This window comes from Dermacentor variabilis, chromosome 3, assembly GCF_050947875.1.
Source record: "Dermacentor variabilis isolate Ectoservices chromosome 3, ASM5094787v1, whole genome shotgun sequence".
NCBI lineage: Eukaryota > Metazoa > Arthropoda > Arachnida > Ixodida > Ixodidae > Dermacentor > Dermacentor variabilis.
Genome location: NC_134570.1, coordinates 111,145,004 through 111,167,056, shown reverse-complemented (window position 1 = coordinate 111,167,056; position 22,053 = coordinate 111,145,004). Strand labels below are relative to the sequence as shown.

Sequence of the window (22,053 nt, the reverse complement as noted above, 5' to 3'; positions counted from 1 at the left end):
ATCCGTAAGAACTGTGTGCTGTTGCTGAATTCCAAAACCTATCACCGTGAAAGCGCTTCGCAGCTTCCTTGGTCTGGGCTCATACTTTCGCCGCTTTGTGAAGTATTTCGCGTCCGTAACAGCACCACTGACGAAGGTGTTCACCGGTGGTGGCTATCTGTCTGGTTAGTCGGAGGCGTATGATGAGGCTTTCGCAACATTACGTCGTCTCCTGGCTTCACCGCTCATTATACGTCACTTCAACCCTACTGCTCCAACCTATAGGTACACACGGATCACAGTGGGATCGGACTTGGCGCTGCACTTGCCTAACGAAAGCCGGGCTTCTCTGTGTACGTAGGTGCACATGCGAGTCACGTCCTCACTACGGCGGAGTGCACGCACTCGGTTTCCGAAAAGGAATGTTTGGCAATCCTCTGGGCGTTGTAGAAATTTCGTTATTATTTGTGCGGTAATTAGTTTGATGTTGTAACAGATCACAATTCACTCAGTTGGCTGGCTTCGTTGAAGGATCCATGGGGTCAAATTGGACGCTGGGCGCTACTTTTACAAGAATTCGACATTCGCGTCATTTACTGCTTAGGGCGCAAGCACAACGACGCCGGCGCACTTTCCCTTCACCTGTGCCTTCTGACGTTGAACCTCTTTCCCTTTCCGCAACTTCATTTACTAACATCAATATCACTTACATGCCTCCAGAACAGCGCAAGGATACTTCGATAACCTCGTTGATCAACGTTCTCTCTACGCCTTCGGTGACATTATTGCCACGGCTGTCTCGCGCTATTCGTCGCCAAGTACCTTATTATGCGCTGTTACGTTTCGCCTACAACGCGCGGTATAGCCGACGCGGATGCAACGGACGCCGGGGCTTCATTCAAAGCGGCAGACATTTTTGGCCAGTTCAGCGCTGCCGTAACGCTTCCTGCCAAGCGCGTCCAGGCATGTTTCAATGCCACGTGTCTTCGTGTGTGTGTGTGTGTGTGTGTGAGTGTGTGTGCATGTTGGTGCCCACGCTTGTCAAAGCGCGGCAGCCGGGGAGAGGAGATCCCCAACTTTGAAGCGAGGAGGTCTGACCGGCGTCGGCCCGGCGGATGCGTCACTTCTTGTCTCAACGTGTCTCTCAGCGTGTCCGTGCCCCGCCGTCACTGGCACCTCTCGCAAGCAGTTCCTTCTTGCCCTCGACTCCGAGAGTATAAAAGCAGGTGCCCCGGACGCCGAGACAGGCTCCGTTTTCTTCCGTCGAGTAACGTGGTCTCCCGTCTCTCCACTTCGGTCGACCTGACCGGCCGCTCTTTTGCGATGCTAGAATAAACAAGCTGTTCTGTTAGCAGTCAACTCATGCTTTGCCAGGACCTTCGGATGCTTCCAGTTGTGCCCCAGGCCGCCAGGCCAACGCTACCCTTGGGGCTTGCAACCCAGATGCAACAACGCTCCGGGACGCCATGTTGTACCACCGCAACTATCATCCAGATGGTCGCAAATTGTTCCTTCTTATACCTCGCCATTTGCGCTCCGACTTCTGCATGCACTTCCACGTAGACCCGCAATACGCGCACGCTGGCTCTTTGAAAACTTATGATAGACTTCGCCAGCGATTCTACTGGCGTGGAATGTACACAGAGGTCCGCAAGTACATTCGTTCCTGCATTGAGTGTCAACGACAGAAAAGAACTTCTCACAAGCCTGGCCTATTACAACCTTTGTCTTGTACAGCTCCCCTGTTTGACAGAATTGGCATAGACGTGCATGGGCCTCTTGTTTCCACCCCTGCGTGCAATCGGCGGATTACTGTGGCCGTCAACCACCTTACTCGCTATGTCGAAATCGCCTCTCTACCAGCAGCTTCAGCTCGTGAATTTGCCTTGTTCATGTTGCGCAGCTTCATTCTTCGCCCGCGGAGCATCCCGCGAGCTGCTTAGCGACCGAGGCCACGTGTTTCTTTCGCCAGTGATCCAAGAGCTTCTGAGCTAGTGCAATACTATTGATCGCATAACTGTAAGGTATCACCCAATCACTAAAGGCTTGACGGAGCGCTTTAACAGAACACTCGGTGATAGGCTCTTCATGTACATAGCCTCCGATCATTCCAATTGGGACTTGATGCTTCCTTTCGTGATATATCCCTATAAGACAGCCACGCAAGCCACCACCGAATTTTCCCCTTTCTTTCTACTATACAGACGTGAGCCGTCTCTCACGCCGGACACTACTTCCATACCGCGTGGATGCATCCGAATACCGCCCAGCACCTGAACTCCGTGACACAAGGTCTTCAAAACGAACGCCTTGACGTCACTCAACCTGCCCCTACCTTCAGTGTTGGCTCGTTCGTGTGGCTTTCAGTTCAATGCCAGGCTCCCGGTCTCTCCCGCAAGTTTGTAGCGAAACATCACGGTCCCTACCACATTGTTTAGTGCACGTCACCGGTGTACTGCGTAGTCGAGCTTGTGACACCTCCCACAGACAAATGCAGCCGCGGTCGTGAAACAGTCCACCTGAGCCACTTAAAGCCCTACTATGGCCCTCTTGTGCTCGCATCGCCTTGATCGCCAGGATGGCGATCAAGACGAGAACCAGGTACCATCGAGAGGAGACGATTAAGTCTGGCAGCCCGGAGAGCGCGAGTTACTGACCGACACTCTTGCTCCAAGGCTGCTGTTGCGTAGCCGTGTTTGTAATTAAACCCTGTTTCACAGTAATGCATTAATAGGACAGGAATTGCGAATATACAAACGTTTTCTTTCCTGCAGCAATCTACCCACATAAGAAAACATTGTACAAATTATGACACATGTAGCACACATAAACATGGAAAGTTAGAACATATGAAACAAATTACAGTTTACAAACATTGCAGAATTAACTACATACACATATCAATAGCTTAAATGATAAAAATATACAAGCCCGAAACACCAAGTGCAAGGAATTTCCCCCTTGGCAACGGGATATAACTGTCAGAATTGTTCTTGTCTTGTTATCGTTAATTTTAATGCCAGCTGCAGTACGCCCTTTTTAACTATCATGATAACACTTTGGGAACTCTTTCTTTTTGCGTAATGAAATTACGTATCACATGATCATATATCATGCATCTTACGTGTCATAAGAAGAAAATACTCACTGCTTTTTGTTGCATATTACTTTCTCTTCGAAGATGCGTGCGTCTCCCTCTTCTGTTACTTTCTTCACCATGCTTTTCCCTTATCTATTGAACAAATACATATTGTTCTGTTCTCAAGGCGCTGAAGTCAATGTACGGGGTCATGCAGCCCTATCAAGGTGTCATTTCTCACAGCTTTTATTGCTTGTGCCCAGAGTCACATATCTGGTACACAGTATGATGCAACAAGTATTATTATTATGATGGTAATTAGCGATATAACTCTTTATTTTGTTGGGCCTACTGCAATGCTGAATATTGGTAGCAAAGCCCTGATGTGAAATGTGCCTCAGGACAAGGTTTTCAGTCAGCCTATTAACAGTATTCTCTTTTTCAAAGAAGCGTTACAAGTTTTAACATGCGCATCTTTCATTGACCATTGAAAGAAGAAAATGTGGCATGACTATAATGTCAGCAAGTCGGTGATTCGTAGCTCATATTTCTTGAGATTCAATTGCCATGTGTATCCTATAAGAAGGTGCTAGTGTGTGCCTGCCTGGTTGTCTGAAACCTTGGCCGTTAGCGCTTTCGCTGAAAGCCGTATGTAAAATTACGGTGCACTTGTGACACGTTGCAATTGCCTTCGCAATGAAGAAAGGCTGGACTCAAAATGCTCCATTAACAATAATCACAGACTCACACACAGAAAGCTTGCAGAAACTATCTAAGGGAGGAAATTGGAGCACAGGCCCTCGGAATATTTCTCGGTACTGGATGGCAGCTCACGGTTGAATAAATCCAAACTATGACCTGGTATTCTTACTTGGGTACAGGACGAGCGACGGACTCTTGGAGCAGACAAAGAGGAGACAAAAAGCTTTATGGAATATGTACAGATATAGCTGGTAATAGGATACAAGACGCAGTAAGAGCGCACCAGACGGACAGGGTGGCTGGTGGCGACTCTTTCTCTTCTCACCATGGGCCCGTACTGCCTTAAGTCCCTTTGGCGACCTGTCGCCAATAGGAATGAGGCAGAGCGGGTGCTGCCGTCGCCAGCGTCACATTCTGCTTTTGTCGCGGCAGCAGTCTTGGTGCGCCGCGCCACCGGATTCCTCCGTTTGACCCACGGGAAGGGTTCAGCAGTTACGTGGCACTTTGGAGGTTTGTACACATAGTTGGGCGAGTTGAACTGACATGAGGATGTCAAGGTTGTCAGCGGATGTTTAAAGCTTAGCACAACGGCAACCGCTTCAGAAGAACGAGCGGGGAGGGGCGAGCTGCAGTTGCCTCGATGATAGGCACGCAGTGTGGCGCAACACCTGGGCACAGGGACACGAGGGTGTGACCGGGCAGCTGCATGCGAAGGAGGCGGATCGAGGCTTTACAAATCACCGAGCCACCCCGCACTCTGCAATAGAGAACCCTACACCCCTAGACTATAGCTACGCAACAATTCTTGCATACTATAGAGACAACAGAAAATATATCCATCCCCACACGACAAACTCAGCGCTGCGCACGCAACCATGTTGCGAAGATTCCAGACGAACACGTACATAAATCTGTACACTCTCCACGGGATCCAGCCCGCGGCATATAGAGACAGGTGCCCAAGGTGTTGGAGACAACAACACTCTTTTACCTCAAGTGGGAGTGTGCGACGGGGAGAAGAACACGAAAGAAACCGCACATGGAACGAATTGGACGCGTTGCTGTCTAGCCTGGCCCATGAAGATCAGCTACGACTGATCCGACGAGCTAAGCTGATGGCCTGTGCCTGTACAGCCTTGGAACAGGGGCAGCACCCTGCCGGACAAGCACCGTATGTTCCGTCTCTGCCCCCTCTAGGGGACTGGGGTAAAAGCCCACCGGTTTCTGTATATCATGCAGTTTTCCTGCTACTACTATTGCTTTAGATACGACCAAGTTATTTCATAAATAATGTGACAAACGATAACGATACCTATGGCTTATATAGTTCAGCTGCTTTAAGAGTAGCAAAGTGTATATTTTACTTCAACATCCTAGTACACAAACACACACACACACACACACACACACACACAGACACACACACACACACACACACACACACACACACACACACACACACACACACACACACACACACACACACACACACACACACACACACACACACACACACACACACACACACACATATATATATATATATATATATATATATATATATATATATATATATATATATATGTTATGGCCATACTTACCCATGCTGCATTCTTATAACCTTCTATTGTGTAAATATTCTTACTAATCAAATTTAATAAGTATTTTTAACAATCTTAAGAAGTTGCACTTTATGTCCTTAGTTCATGATCAAGTACAAACCTACGCTGAATCGCTTTTCAGTAGATCTAAGTATATTCAAAATGTAAGCGCAACGTATACCACACGCACTCACAATCATGTCTGCAAGTATCACAGCGCTACCCGCCGCGAGAACAGTTGAAATTTCAAAGACAACGCCACGCGCCCTCCTTCTCGACGAATCTTCACTCCAAGCCAGAGTCAAAATCACCAGCACAAATGCCTTTACGTAAAATGCATTGCTACCAGTGTCACTCACGATGACACATGGCTTCGGTTATTGGCCCAGTGCGGAAAGCGCACACCGCCACGGGAAATGCGCCGCTCAGTAAAAAAAAAAAGAGAGAGAGAGACAGAAAAAGAAGGGAGGCAGGGCTTGTCACGCAAAGGTGATGTGTTCCTCGGCTCTCGTATGGGAGAAGGCAGGGAAGGAGCACCGCTTACGGAGACTAGCCGACGCAATGAGGGCAGAGTGTCTCTGGTGTCACTTGCGCCCACTTCCTGGTGTTATGCTAACAGTGCATTCTATGTCCTTTATTTCGTGCAATAATAAACCGATTTTAAAAATTATTTCGGTTAAACGATCCCTAGATGGTGTTTTACAACTTACAATGCACAAACATAATTTGCAATGGCGTAAGGGGCCCTTTAAGGCTAAGCAGGTGCTTAACGGATCATCGTACTTTATTGCCGTTGTACAGCATGACGTTCCTGTTAAAGCGAACGTATAAAGAAGTATATAGCATGTGTGAATGATTTCTGGTGGCAAGTGAGGGAATGCTCGGCTTTCATCAGTTGTCCTTGAGCAGGTAGCGCTGGCACCATTTCTACCCCGCTGGGAAATGCATCGATATGCCATCAAAGCGATCACCACACATCGGCATGTTCTCTTGAACAGGGGAAGCACCTTAGATATTGCTCTCAATTGGCGCTGGGCATATTTTTGCAGTTTTGGGCAAATCATAAGATCATGGTTCCCAATTAAACTGCTTGTCTTAGCTTATAGCAGTACGAATAGCTTATGTTGAATCTTATGATAGCAAAGCCAAGTTGAAGAATGTTCTGAGAGTGGATCCATTTCATTATTGGCTCCGACACGTTCGCTGTAGTAAGGAAGGAAGCTTCTCGTAAAAAATAAACAATATATGTTGTAATAAAATAAATCTCACAGGAGAAAAGAACGATACATTCCTGACGCCATGGAAATGCTAAAGCTCACTGAAGACATCATCCAATCAGCCTGCCGGCCCCTTCACGTCCTTGGCAGATTTTCTGAAACGTGGTAGTAGGAGACTCATGGGGCCATTTGTGCTGATACAGTTCCTTCCGCCCTCGTTTGACACGTGCGAACGCTGTGATATATTCCGCAAAGTGTCAGCAGTTGAATTAATTTCGTGTTAGGGACTCAATACCGACTGCATTCTTTTTTTTTCAGCCTACTTTTGAATCCGTCAACGGCGCTGAAGGAATTGAGGTGATTAAAAAACTGACGGTAAGAACTTGGCTTTGCAGAAACGTCTTTTTGTAATAGCAAAATGGATCGGAAGTTATTTTTAATAGGAGTGGTAGATTGCATTGCGCTATTTTTGAAATTTTGTCACGAAAACATTCCACAATGAGTCCGCATCCTTTGACCCAACCACATCTGATAGCACTTTCGATGCAGTGTGCCTGTCCTTTGTGATTCAATGGACATGGCTCTATTCATGCTGATAACAAAGTCATTGATTCGTTTCCAGACCATGGCGAAAGACAGAAATGCTCGTGTGCCGTGCAGTGAGTAGACGCTAAGGAACCTCGGGTGATCAAAATAAATTCTGTTCTCTCATGTAGGGACGGAAGAAGAAGAAGAAGCCACTGAGTGCGGATGCACATCGCGTCAGCTCCGCAATTTCTTATGATTCTCGGCGGAAAATCGCATTTTGTGCACAAATCCATTGATCATCAAAAGAACAGGTGCCGAGGACCCCAAGGATATTATTCTCTACCAGGCGGGCCCGTTTTTCGGCCGTCAATCGGTCATTCCTCTCGCTATGCGTGGTGGGAAATCTACGCCTAACGCGAACGCCTCGATACCTCGAATGCCTCCGCCGCAGCGGTAGCTGAGAGAGCTCGGCCTACCGCGCCGACGAAGATACCCAGGCCCTGCTCCATGATGGAAGTCGTGAGCGTAGAAGGCGAAGAAATGCGACCGGTGGAGTTTGGAAAAGAATCAGGTAGGTGAGAAGTTAGAAGAGGCACAAAGAAGCGATGCATCGGTGGGGCCGGATTGGCGGGACACGAGCAGCAGGGAAGAACCTCCGTCGGGGAGGCAACAAATAGAAACAAATGGAAGAGCGAACGCAAGGGGCGACAAATCATGAAAGCAAGTAGGCCGCCTAACCTACCAAATGAAGACTACAGAGTTATCGTGCGTCCATGTGGCGGACTGAACGTATCAGACAAGTTGGATCACATTTACTGTTGCCTGCGCAACGCTGCCGGGGTCGGCCGAGAGACAGCGGAGGAAGACAGCATATGCATAAACAGCAAGCAAAATATAGAGGTGCTAAGCACGCCTTCCGAGGACCGGGCCAGGAAATACGGGGCTGTCAATAAGCTCCGCCCTAATAAAAAGAATTCAAATGAAGTGCTTACGGAGCAGCTCCTGATAACACATCCAAGAATCTCATGAGAGGAATATCCCAGGAGGAGAGTCCGGAGGACATAGTGAACAGTCTGGTGACGCCACACAATCCTGGAGTCTTGTACGCCAAGAGAATGGGTAACGCAGGCAACGTGATCATTTTATTTGAAGGTTTTCACGTCTCAAGATATGCGAGGTATGGAGCAATGCTTATCCAATGCTCCTTGTATAAAAAGCACATCGACATATGCTATGGATGCGCAAGAGTAGGGAACAGGGCTAACGTTTGCCCTGAAGACAAGATTTGACGGGGGTGTGGGTGCAAGAATTCACAGCAGGATCACAACTGCGACGCGGAGTGCCAACTGTGCGGCAAAGACCACCTCACTGGAGACAAGAAGTGCCAGGCAAGATACAACATACTGTACCTGGTCACGAGACGCCGCTAGGAGCGACGGAGGAGGGAAGAAGAAGAGGCCGAAGAGGAAGAGTACTACAATCACAACTACAAAGAAACCAGAGGGAACGACAACAATAACCATAAGACTGTAGCGAGCAAGCAGCCCTCAACCGACAGAGAAGAAACTATGGAAGAGACTGCTGCGGTTCTTTGCAGAAACTGCCAGGGGAAGCGGGTCGCGAACGCTCCAGGTCCAGGTCCAGGACCATATCGTGGACGAGATCAAGGTCGAGATCCGGTTCGAGAGCTAACCGAGGGGGAGACGGGAGCAAAGTACAGGTGGGCTGGGCCAGCGCAGTCTCCGGCACCGCTACTCAATCGCCTAAAGTGAAAGCGTCTGCCCTAGAACAGGAAATGACACAGATTAGAAACATGTTAGAACAAATTACCCGAGCGGATGCAGCGCCTAAAGATGAGATCAAGCAGCTTAGGGCAGAAAACGCGAAGCTTCAGCCACCAAAAAAGAATGGCAACGCACCCTCCGCCAGTACGACGTCGACGCCTTGTCGAGCTCCAACGCCCGTTCCCACGCAAGCGAACGGAGAAGCACCACCACACAAAAGGAGGGCGCAAGAAACGGTTGAAGAAAAGAGTGTCTTTGCAATCAGCGAGGTTATGGGAACGTTTAAAGGAATGTTCGATGGGTTATAGCAACAACTCACAAACATGTATGTAGAGATTAAATAATGATTCGATGGATTAGAGAATAGAGTAGTGGCACTATAGAGCACACCAAAGGATATCAGGCCGGCAGGCGCAGGACCGGTGAAAAGCGAACCGTATAGCAGACCGAACGCGTTAGAAAATAGCAAAGCCACCGGGGAAGAACAGATAAAGGAACATGGCGCCGCGTAACCAATACGCGATTTGGCAATGAAACTGTCGCGGGTAGCGTCGCAAGCGAGGAAACCTGCAGCAATTCGTAACAGGTAAGGAGACGCCAGATGTCATCGCCCTGCAGGAGACCGGGGGCATGGCAAAATTATCGGGCTATAAATCTTACAGTGCTTCCGGTGAGAAGACAACCGTCACGGCGCTGATATACAGAAAGCTCTCGACTGTCGAGCACGATACTGGTGTACGCGGCATAGACCACGTCCTCGTTGAAATAATCCCCTCCCGTAAAGAAGAGGGATGTCTATTTATTCTTGACATATACAGTCCATCCCGACACAAGCCCGAATTCGGCCCACACTTCCGAAAAGTGTTGAACGTAGAGCAAAAGCAGGCGCTAATCGTGGTCGGTGATTTTAACGCGCCAGACGTGGCTTTGGGATACAACTCTGATAACATTAAGGGCCGAAGCCTATGGGTAGTCGCTCAGCACGAAGGACTAACGGTCATAACTAACCCTCAGGCACCAACCAGAATAGGAAACAGCGCAACCAACGACACGACACCAGATCTCACATTTGCGAACAATGCAGCAGATTCTCTACGGACAAACATGCAGGAAAGCTTAGGTAGTGACCACTACATCGTCGTCACAACGCTACAAGCAGGCCCAAGGAACAAAGGATAGAGAACTGAAACTAGTAGAATGGGACTATTTCCGCAAAATCCGACAAGAAGATGCGGAAAACAACATAACGGACATTGAGAAATGGGCAGAGAAACTGCAAGAAAACATTAAACGAGCTACCAAAACTGTTCCAGTGGAGGCAGGCATAAAGGAGATGGATAGCAGATTATTCCACATGTGCGAAGCGAAAAGTAGTGTCCTGAAAAGATGGAAAAGGCAAAAACATAATCGTAAATTAAGGAATAAAATTGTGGAATTAAGCAAGGAAACCTAGATATATGCAAATAGGTTAACCCAACAAAAGTGGGAAGCCACGTGCGACTTGATGAAAAGGCAGATAGGAGTGTCCAAGCTCTGGAACATTCTTCGATGCCTCTTCGACCCCGGCAGTACAAAAACCACACAAAGACACAATCTACAGAAGGTTATACACAGCTACAACGGTACAGAAGAAGAGCTCTTTCGCGAGCTCCAAAATATGTACGTTGGAGACGCGGATAGTGAAATACTTCCGGATTTCATAGGTAACGAGAATCCTGATCTTGATACCCCCATTACGGAGGCAGAAGTCAGCTATGAACTCACCAGGCTCAACTCGAAATCTGTACCAGGACGTGATGGGATAAGCAACAAAACACTCAGGAACCTCGACGATGTATCCATCCGAGCTCTCACGGACTACATGAATAACTGCTGGGAGCAAGGAAGCGTTCCAAGACAATGGAAATCAACCCAAATAATTCCTGTACCAAAGCCTGGAAAGAAACCACAACTGACGAACTAAGGCCCATATCGCTGACATCCTGCGTCGGCAAACTCATGGAACATGTGGTTCTCACAGGTCTCACGAGATACATGGATGGTGGAGAACTTTACCCAGATACCATGGTTGGATTTCGACCAAAGTTATCGATGCAGGATATCATGCTCAAACTAAAACATCAGATCATAGATGCGGGTGAGAAAAGTCTGGACACCAAGGCAATGCTAGGTCTTGATTTAACTAAGGCCTTTGACACCGTCACGCACAAGGCCATACTACAATATCTCCAAAAGCTGAATGTAGGACGCAAAACATACGCGTACATGAAAGACTTCTTGACGGATCATACCGCAAAGATTTCAATTGGAGAATCCAAATCGGACGCGCTCAAAATAGGTAATAGGGGAACCTCGCAAGGTTCACTCCTATCTCCCTTTCTATTCAACGTGGCAATGATCGGTCTTCCTGCGAGACTCGAAAAGATAGAACTCGGACACGGCCTCTACGCGGACGACATCATCCTTGGGGTGGCGGGTAGAAGCGATGGGCATGTGGAAGAGATCCTTCAAACAGCAGTAAACACGGTGGAAGACTGCATCAGACACAAGGGACTGAGATGCTCCTCACAAAAATTAGAACTTCTGCTCTATAGACGCACATGCCTGGGCCAAAAAGCAGTATGGAAAGGACGGGCATTGTGGTCATAGTATAAGACACCACGATACCGATAGTGGAGCGCCTGAGAATACTGGGACTCCGCATATCCGAAAACGGCCATAAGGGTGAAACCATTAGACTACTTGACAATAGTGTTCATCAAGCAATCAGGCTAATAAAGCGGATATCCAACAGGCACTATGGCATGAAAGAGCACAATCTCATCCGATTAATAGAAACATTCGTAATCAGTCGTATTGTATATGTGGTTCCTTACCTGAAGCTCTGCTCTGCGGAGAAAGTCAAGATAGACTGCATTATTGGAAGGGCGTCTAAGCAAGCTTTGGGACTTCCGGCAAATACGTCAAACGAGAAATTCTTGGCGCTCGGCGTGCACAATACATTAGAGGAACTTATTGAGGCCAGAGAGTAGCGCAGTATGAAAGACTTACACGGAGTTTGACGGGGAGACACATCTTAGATGACATCGGAATAACCTACGAAGCACAGCAAGGAGTGCGGAGAGACATACCAAGGAAAATAAGGGAACATCTATCAATAACCCCAATCCCCAGAAGCATGCACCCGGAGTTTCACCAAGATCGAATAAACGCAAGGGCGAGAGCTCTCCACAAAAGATTCCGTAGTGACAGGGACATGGTCTGTGTGAACGCGGTGGAGTACGCAAATGGACAGAGTATGTCGATAGTTGCTACGGGTCTAGAAGGTGACTGCAAAGTTAGCGGCACGGTAAAAACATGGAAAGCGGAGGTGGCGGAGGAGGCTGATTTAGCACTGGCATTAGCCTCCACTGAAGCTAACATCGTAGTAAGCGACTGCAAGACAGCCGTCAAGAACTATGCAAAAGGAAGAATCTCGCCGGAAGCACTGAGAATTTTAAACAACTTTCGTGAAGACTGCGACATTCACACTATATGGGCACCCGCACACTCCTCCCTTCCAGGGAATGAAATAGCGCACAACCTGGCTCGAGAACTGACAGGCAGAGTAGGTCACACGCAACAAATACTGGGAATGGACAGAGACCGGATGACCAGCTTTAACGAGATCACCAAACACTATAAATTGGGAAGGGCCCACTTCCCCCCGGCACACTCCTCGCTAAGTCGACGGCAAGCGACGGCATGGCGCCTCTTAGAAACAGATACATATCCGAACCCGCTGGCTTACCACCACTACTTTCCGGACCTTTACACGGATAGATGTAGATTCTGTCAAGAAAGAGCGGACCTACAACATATGGTTTGGGCTTGTCTTCGGACACCCGCACAGAATAAAATAAATAAGACCAGAGAGCAGTGGGAGACCGCGTTGCTCAGCTGTGCATCGGAAGACCAACTCAAGCTAATCCAGCAGGCCAAAGATGCCGCCAGGGCCCAAGGGCTCGAGGCCGTCATTTAGGTAGAAAGGCCTAGGCCTCAAATCTGCCGTACACAAATAAAGTTTATTCCTCCTCCTCCTTCTCTCATCTACGGTGTTCCTCGCAATCGTCTGTGCATTTTCAGGATGTTGAACAATACTGCTCTTTATTCTGATCAATATAATATTCTCTGAAAGCATCGAGTCCTTCGATATATATATATATATATATATATATATATATATATATATATATATATATATACATCTGATTTGGAGCTTTTATTTCTGATTCAATTCTTAATTTCTGAGCTATACAGTCTTACATGCAATGCGCCAGCTGTTATTAAAAGGAGTTATTCAGTGTGGTTCTTTGATACGAAGTAAACAAAAATTATCTTGAACATTTTGTTTTCACTTCCTTTAATTGGCGACATTTGAGCTTTCTATTTGTGATGTTATGGGGTGCAGGATTACTCGAGAAAGAGGTAGAAGCAGCGCGCAGAAGCACAAACACACATCATGCAGACATGTATTGACGCACATAGCATATAGAAAACGGCACACACACGCGACAGTTCCCCAAAATACCTCAGACGACATGCAGCTATATACATGTATCAGTCAATTATAATCGATCTACAGTTCAGGCGGAAGCGCGTGTCGCCGTGTCGGAGACCTCGTGAAACCGATGTCGGCCAGCGGGGTCGGACAGCAGTGTAGGCCGGCCGGGTCGGACAGCCGGCTCCGACGGCCGGGTCGGACAGCAGGGCCAGACAGCAGGGTCGGACCGCCTTGAGGGGCTCAGGTGGCCCTGCGCAACAGTAGATATACGGGAGCCTCCGCGTGCCCGGTTTCGCTCCGGCGGGGTTTGCGCTCGGGAGGCCACGGTCGCAGTCACCGGGTCGCGTCCACAGCTGGCGGGGTAGCCCTGTGGCCGCTCACCCGAACCCTCGATCGCCACGGTTCAGGACCGCCAGCCCTCCTGGACCAGTTGCCCAGCGGAAGAGCGGGGCGAGGTAACCTCTCAGCGAGCGACAGCGTTGACTCGGGTGTGGCGTAGTGGAGCGGGCGGCGATAGCTCCTATGGGCTAGACGCCCAGCGAGGAAGCTCTTTTCCGTCGAACGCCGAACCTCGCGCACTGCTCACTCCACGGGGCCACGGGCCACACTCTCTCGCGCCACGCTTTTTGAGGGGCCACTGTCGACGCCCTAAATCGGTGTGGATCATGATGATGGCTCTCTCAAGGGTACTTACAAAAGGTCGCTGTCCTCTTCGCCACCGCACGGCGCACTGTCTTCATATGTTTACGCTTCGCACTCCCACGTACCACATATTATCACAATACCCCCCTTTTCGAGAAAGTTGTTCACAACTATTCTAACACAAAGATGCGGGAGGAGAAAAATAAAAAGGAAAATTGTCATGTACATTTGTCCGATTGTTCATATGAGCACACGACACATTGCTCACAGGACATTGCGTCCAGTTAAAGCACGAACGCACAAATCTGTTCGCTTTCAAGTAAGACTAAGCACTTGAGTGGTCGCATCGTCCAATCGCATTTTGTTAGATGAACATGTGATTATGCGCGACTCAAGTAGTCAGCTGCGACATTGTCACAACCTTTTATGTAGTGAACAGTAAAGAATACTCCTGCAAAAGCAGACTCAACGCAACACTCTGTTGCTGACATGCTTGGCGTGCTCCTCTGTGGGCGTGGTTTCGCTGGCCTGGTCCCCGGTGCTTTTACGACTTCAATGGGCTTTGTTTCGGCGCTTCTAAACCTTCAGGACCGAACAAACACACACTGACGAGGAAGTGGAGCGGCCTGTACTTTCCCTTTAGTGGTTGTCTTTTGGCACTTGTCGCACGATTTCACGAAGCGTTTTACGTCTCCGTGTACACCTGGCTAACAAAATTCTTGTAGGACACGATCGGTTGTTCTCCTGATACCTTTATGTCCCGACATGATGTTCTCATGTGTCACTTCTAATACTCCATGTCTGAATGTTTTTGGTATGACCACCTGCTTAAAGGTTCTGCTAGTGGCCCGGTGGTAAAGGCGATACAACAATCCTTTTTCTTTGACGAATTCGTAGCTGTGACCCTTTCCAGAGTTAAACGATTTGCTCACTTTGGCAAAACTATGTCTCAGCGTCGGGTCTTTGCGCTGTGCTTCAATGAGTTGTCCTTTTGTTACGTCACGTAAGGCAATTGTCGGAACGCACAAGGGACGAATCTTTCCTTGTTCTTGTCCTTCAGTTTTTGCTTCAGCCACGCTCGATAAATGCTGAGGCTTCCTCAGCGCCTTATTAAGCTTCATTTCTATCGACGACGACTCCTCGTTGGGAGCAGCGGGGTGTTTCCAGTCAGAGTCCGCATCATATGGTCCTCTGACGCCTGGAAGATTTCCCAGAATTACGTCATAGAGGGGCTCGTCCATACATGCCACTGTTAAATTGCCTGTAAAGTACGGCGCGTTCACTTGTACGACCGCTTCAGGTACGTATCTTGTTGAGCCGTCCAGAAGAACAACGTTGCTCGTTCTTCCCGTCATATACACCTCTCGAACGAATTTTCTTCTCACAATTGCGGTATTACAACCGGCATCTCGTAATACACGAACACTTCTTCCTAGCAGCCGGCCTTCAACCACTGTCATCCCGTCGATGAGGAAAGTTACAGCATTCCCAGGATTCTTGTCGTCGCTTGCACTTGATCGGCGAGTCTTCTTTCCTAGACGCTTTGATTCTTTCACTGGACGAGTCCGAACTGGTTGAGATTCGGTGAGTGCACACGAAGAACTCGGTTTGTTGTCCCCGTACTGAGTTCGGCAATTTTCAGCTGTATGCCCTATTCTGTCGCACAACTCACACTTCAGCATACCCTTAGGTGGGGTACGGCAGTCAGGAGCCAAATGTCCAAACGGATGACAGAGGGTGTACATAACTTGCCGTTTCCTGGGAGCTTCAATGTTTTTCCCACCGAAATCCTTTGTGTTATCGGGACCTTTTCCGAGATTTTTTCAGTTCTGCGCTTGAAGAAAGCGATCCGTCAAGCTGGCAAGTTCGTCAAGGGATTTGCACTCTCGCTCTCTAAAGAAAATGACTAGATTTGGCTCACGACAGCGCAGAAACTGTTCAGAGATCATGTGATCTCGTAGACCTTCATTCCGCTGACGAGCAACGCCGTGACGCCTACATCAGAACACTCATCGACCGTTTTGAGCACTCTCCGGCCGATGCTACTCTACGCCTCTTCGTCCTCCACGATGGTACTCTGTACCGTCGTAACCTTCATCCGGACGGCTCTGAGTTCCTACTTGTAATACCTAAACACCTCCGCTCCACCGTTATAGAAGAGCTCCACCACGAACTAACGGCAGGACATCTCGGTGTATCTCGAACCTATGACCGTGTACGTCGCCGTTTTTTCTGGCCGGGTCTTGCCCGTTCCGTACGACGTTACGTCGCCGCTTGTGAAGTTTGCCAACGACGCAAGAAGCCTTCCCAGCTGCCCGCTGGTTACCTGGAGCCGCTCGACATTCCTGCTGAGCCCTTTCATCGTGTCGGCTTAGACCTTCTCGGCCCATTTCCGGAATCTACATCAGGGAACAAGTGGGTTGCAGTCGCGGTGGACTACGCGACCCGCTACGCCGTAACCCATGCTCTTCCGACCAGTTGCGCAACTGATGTTGCGGACTTCCTCTTACATGATATTTTTGACGTTTTTGGCCAAAGTCATCGACGACATCATGCGTGCCTGCTCAATACGGCACAATTTTACCGCCTCCTACCATCCCCAAACGAACGGCCTCACTGCGCGCTTGAACCGCACCCTTACAGACATGCTATCCAAATACGTTTCCGACGACCACCGTGACTGGGACCTGGCTCTACCTTAAATTACCTTTGCATACAGCTCTTCCCGTCTCGAAACTGCTGGCTTTTCCCCGTTTTACCTCTTGTATGGCCGTGAACCGACGCTGCCACTGGACACTGTGCTTCCGTCAGCCACAGCTTCAACTAGCGATTATGCCCGTGATGCAATCGCCCATGCTGACCACACTCGCCAACTTGCGCGCGCTCGTCTACAAGTGTCTCAAGACAAGCAGAAGCAACGCTACGACCTCCGTCCCCGTGGTGTCCATTTTGTGCCCGGCAGCCTCGTGTTGCTTTGGTCACCTTCGCGGAAAGTTGGCCTATGTGAAAAAACTCCTTTCTTGTTACACAGGTCCATATCGCGCGCTCCGCAAAGTGACCGATCTCACCTATGAAATCGTTCTAGCCTCGCCCACTACGTCCTCCGCTGTGACAACCAGCGACATTGTCCACGTCGCCCGACTCAAGCCCTATAACTCTCCACGCACCTTGGATATTTAACAACACCGTGACGGTGCTTTTGCCGCCGGGGGGGGTAGTATTACGATATCATCGAGCGATGCTCAGGAAACGACCCGCCGCGAGAACGACGATGAAGTTGGTCGGTGCGCTTGGCGCGAAAGAGTGTCGGCCTCGCTGCCTGGCTGCCTGGCTCCAGTGTAAATAGCCTGTAAATAGCCACTTCTGACTGTCTTTCCAGACGCAACAATATGTTTTAGGCACATTAGCCAATGATCCAATGATCCAATGATCCAATGATCCAATGATCAAAACAGGCAGAAATTCTTGCTGCTGTCTTCCAGCTTCGCCCTCTACGTACTGCTCGTGTTTCCGAAACTTCTCTTGGTAGCCTTGAGCCGTGAATTGAAACCCTGTAGCAAAGCTTTCTTTACCTTCGGGTAATCTAATGAATCGGCGGCAGTCATCGGAACGATCACAGTCAACGCTTCCCCAGTTAGACACATGCTCACAGCAAGAGCCCATTTTTCTTGTGGCCAGTCCTGCCCTGTAGCTACGCGCGCAAATCACTGTAAATACGCGTGTAAGTCATCGCCTTTCTCGTCGAATTATGCTAAACAGCGCATTCTAAATCTATCACTGGTTTCATACCCCACACTTAAATACAATCATAGATGCATTAAATGCGCATATTAAGCAGGCGATGACCTAATCAAATGCATAATATTCAACTTCTCAATTAGTGAAATTAAAGGTGTATACAGGTTTAGAACTGCGTGCGATTCACTGTAATCGAACATGGAATGTCGCCGGAGCCAGCGTTTCGACAAGAGAACGTGTCTACGTTGGGGCAGCAACTGCTTCCTTCAGCAGCGTTTATGTATGCGTAGGTCCCTGTCGCCTAACCGCAATGGGTGAGGTGGTGTAGAATGCATTGGTGTACAAATTGACGTCAGGGAAGTCAGCGTGTTAGAATAAAAGGGGGGAAAAGAGAGGGTTGTGTGCTGCCGTACAGAGGAAATGGGTCGGTGTTCTTCAGATGGTTCTTCGAAGATACCGAGGTGAAGGAAAAAATACTCAGCGCCCTTCCACTCTGCGGAAAAGCATGACCAGCAAAACTGTGTATGTGGGCGACTGCATGGCCCCCTGCACCTCCGCCGCGGGTCGGACAGGTATTGCACTATCTTCGTGATCGGCCCAAGCTTGGCGCGTGCTTAAGAGGAAGATTTAGCTCGGGTGCTCCTATCTAAATGCATATAAAAGGATAATTAGTTTTTCTCCGCAACCACTGCACCGCATTTGACGAGGTTTGTTGCATTTTACAAGAATAACTTAAAATCTGGTACAGTTTGTTTCGAATTCTGGTTTGATGATGTCGATTTTTATAAAAACTTAGCAAAAGCTTCTAATTTTCAGAAAACAAAACAGTCGAGTTTACAACTCTAACTCAGCAACAGAAAATGATATGACAATTCTGTGCACTTCTAAAGCACTGCTAAAGCGGACGAAATTGATGTGTTAGAGATTAATACCTAAAAATTATGTAACGTGGAAATAAAGATTTCGCGGAACCCTTGCACACAACGTAACGAATTTACGCAACATACAAATTGACATATCGAATTTGTCCGCTATGAATTACCTAATGGACGCCGTTTACACAACCGCGATATCTGTTCTTGATGGAGAGCTATTACTTTGTAAACTTCGTGGTTCTATTTGTTTCGTACTTTCAAATTTCTGAAAATTCTTTTTCAAACAAAATTGAGGCCTAAATGAAAATTCCGCTTGAATCATTGGAGTGTTACTTTGTCTCTGAAATGCAACAAAGTTCATTGAAATCGGTCCAGGGGTTATTTCACAAAAGCGTTCCTGAGCCTCATATGTATTTGAATAGGCGGCATCGGAGTTGGGCTGTAGCTAAAGCTACCTTTTAACGCCTGCGTCACCTCCGCCGCGGTTCAGCCCTGCATTGCACTATCTTCGGGATTTTTTTTGTACACGCGGACATGATAGCTGGGAAAGTAGCCCTTAACAGCGTCGCTGTAAAAACTGGAAACGGGGCCAACATGCTAGCAGGCGTCTTCAGTACGGCAGGGTTAGTCTTCCAGAAAAAAACACACTAAGAAGATATAGTATTTGAACGCTGCCTTAACGAGTAATGAAAAAAAGAAAAAAAAAACGCACCTGGAAGAGCTGTATGAAAACGTGCTGGCTTACGAGTAAAAGTACGAATGATATGTTGTCAAAAGCTGAGCGTGAGACAAGAGAGATTTACCAAGTAATAAAAGAAGAAGCCAAAGTAATAAAGTTAAAATAGGGTAAGATAATATAGTAGTAAAGCAAGGCTCGTGGGCGAAAAAAAAGTTGTTCTGCAAGCACCCGCTCTAAAATTTGCCGGTTACGCTGCTGTAATGAAAAGGATGAACTTTGTTTCCAATATAGCAAAGCAAAAATATATTTCCGGCCCAGTGCTCGGCGCACTCTAAATGAGAGGTCGTGGGAAATTATGCGACAAGTTGAGTTGTAGCAGACTTCAGTGCAGGAGTAAACCGAGGCAACCCGCACAATGGTCACACTAGGAAAACTTTTTCCACACAGTGTTACGCTCTGATGCAACCAATCGTTTGAATATCCCATTTATCGCTTTGATAGCGGGAAGCTGGGTCCCAAGTAGAGATATGGTAATGTTTTCGCACTTCGCAGGACGGACTTCCGCACTTCAGAAAGTTAGTGGCAACAAAGACGAAGGATGTTGCATATAGTTGTTCTGTGTGCAGTTAAGCGAAGTTAAGTGAAGGTATTTTAGAAATGCAGCTATCGCTGGATAGATGATCTGTCATGCGCTTGTTGCATCAGTTGAGTAAGAGAGAGAGAGAGAAAGAGAGACAACCTTAATAAATGTCCTTGCTGGTGTCAAAGGGGGCAGGAGACTAGCCCCACCGGAGCTCCTGAGTAAGCTCACTATATTTTGCAGGTTTGCCTTCACAACAGCGAAGAGTTGCAGTTGGAAGACAGTGATGTGACCAACGCCGTGATGCACTGGATATTTGAAGTTCTGAGGACGGACGCTTGAATAAACAACGTTCAGAGCTTTCAGCAGGAAACGAGTACGACTTATTCGAACGTCTCTATGTGTGGGCCATTCAACATATAACAAAGTAAAACGAGACTAAAATAAAGGGAAACGTTATAATGAAATGCGATTCATTAGGATCACTACTGGGGGTCATACCATGTTAGCCATAGACTTTATTACTGGGTCCTTATTTACTATGAGAATTCCTGAGTGAAAAGATCTTAAGGTGACGTCCTCTCAGTGGTTCAGGTCCAGTTACAAAGAGATACGCCATCTGTTCCGCAAACTGCCCTCCATGCATTCGAAAGTTCTAACAAACGTTCGCGGCAACCCGGTTGCAAGAGCAAACTTAAGGTTCAAGTCATTCAAACTCAACTGAATTTTATAAGTTGCATGTAGTGCAAGTTTATTTTGTGACGGATCATATACAGGTATCAAAGCGAAAAACTGCAGGAGCAGGACATCCTGTTAACATTTACAAGCAGAAAAAGAAACATTGTTGCTGAAGAGGGCAAATTCTTGGTACATGATAGAATTATGAGCGTAAATACCTAATTAACACAAATAATGAGTTTCCCTGATCAAATTATTGTGTGAAGCAATCAATCACCCAGGATATTGGACACGCGAAAAATGCACATGTGAAGGCTCTGACGACTTGAAGTGGTTGGTCGGGTTGTCGGTACCTATTTTAACGACAAATATTGTTCAGTCATTGATATACTGTATCGCGAATCTGAATTTCCTGAGTTGAGCTAAAGCACAAGAGAGCACGTAGAACAACAGAAGTGGTGTTCTACATGCTCTCTTGCGCTTTACCTCAGGTCATGCAGTACCAAATAGCTCAACCGTCTGTTCTGCTGAATTTCTAGTTGAGAATTTTTTTAATGATGCAAGTTAGCAGCTATAACTGCAATCGCAACTCGTCTGCAAATATTAGAGCCCTGCATGTTTCTCGTGTAGAAATAGTGGCGTTTTTCCACGCCGACAAACGAGAGACACATAAACAGGGATCGAATGCAGTAATTCAAATTATCTTCGATGAGCGCTGGACAATCTTCTGGCGCCAGAAAAGCAGCAGCAGGAACATCACAGTCAGGTTGAGCACTGTGATGAGCAGCAGCGTCGGCGAGTACCGTGAGAGGGAGAAGATGTGCGAAATTGGCCTACGAAGGTGTTGTAGACGGCCCCTCGGAGATGCTCGGTCACCTGAGTTTACGGCGGAGGAAGTGAAGTGTTTTTCTTTACTCTGGCGTTTTGTCTCTGTCGGCTATACGTACAAGCCGTACTGTAATAAATTTATGCTCTTCCCTTCACAAGCTCATGAACAAACTAAAGTTACCACATAAGCACGCGCCGACCCTCCTATGGCCAATTATTGTTCCACATCACGGAAAATTAAAACCACTTGCTCACCCTAATCTATGTCAATGAAGAACATATTTTACAAAAACACTGAAATATTATTTGCTTTGTAATCTAATTATTACAATACTTATTTAAGTTGTAATTGATTTGCTGAAAAACTCATAACTATTATACCGCTCTCCTGAATATCAAAATAACTACAGACTATCGTAAAAATTGCTGTCTTTAAATAAGATTTTTGAGGCAACAAACACTTAGCATGCATTATACGATGGTCATTGCATACTTAACACAGCTAAAATTGATAGCTGGCGGCTACAACAATCAGTGTAGCCGAGAGGTTCACACTTATTTTTGCTGAACAGACCAAAGGATGTTCCGAGTTTCTCTCTT

The 22,053-nt window shown here is 47.5% G+C and overlaps 1 protein-coding gene across 2 annotated transcripts in view; it reads left to right on the top strand.

The window, feature by feature from the left end:
- The window catches only part of LOC142574092 (uncharacterized), a 37,255-nt gene extending 16,932 nt beyond the window's left edge, over window positions 1-20,323 (top strand). The window contains exons 5-6 of one of the 2 annotated variants that reach the window (XM_075683260.1): window positions 6,897-6,953; window positions 20,191-20,323. In XM_075683260.1, the coding sequence (XP_075539375.1) occupies window positions 6,897-6,953; window positions 20,191-20,289 (156 nt within the window). In that variant the 3' untranslated portion in view covers window positions 20,290-20,323. The remainder of the gene's footprint in view (window positions 1-6,896; window positions 6,954-20,190) is intronic. The other variant, XM_075683261.1, reaches the window with a different exon arrangement.
- The last annotated feature ends 1,730 nt before the right edge of the window (window positions 20,324-22,053 follow it).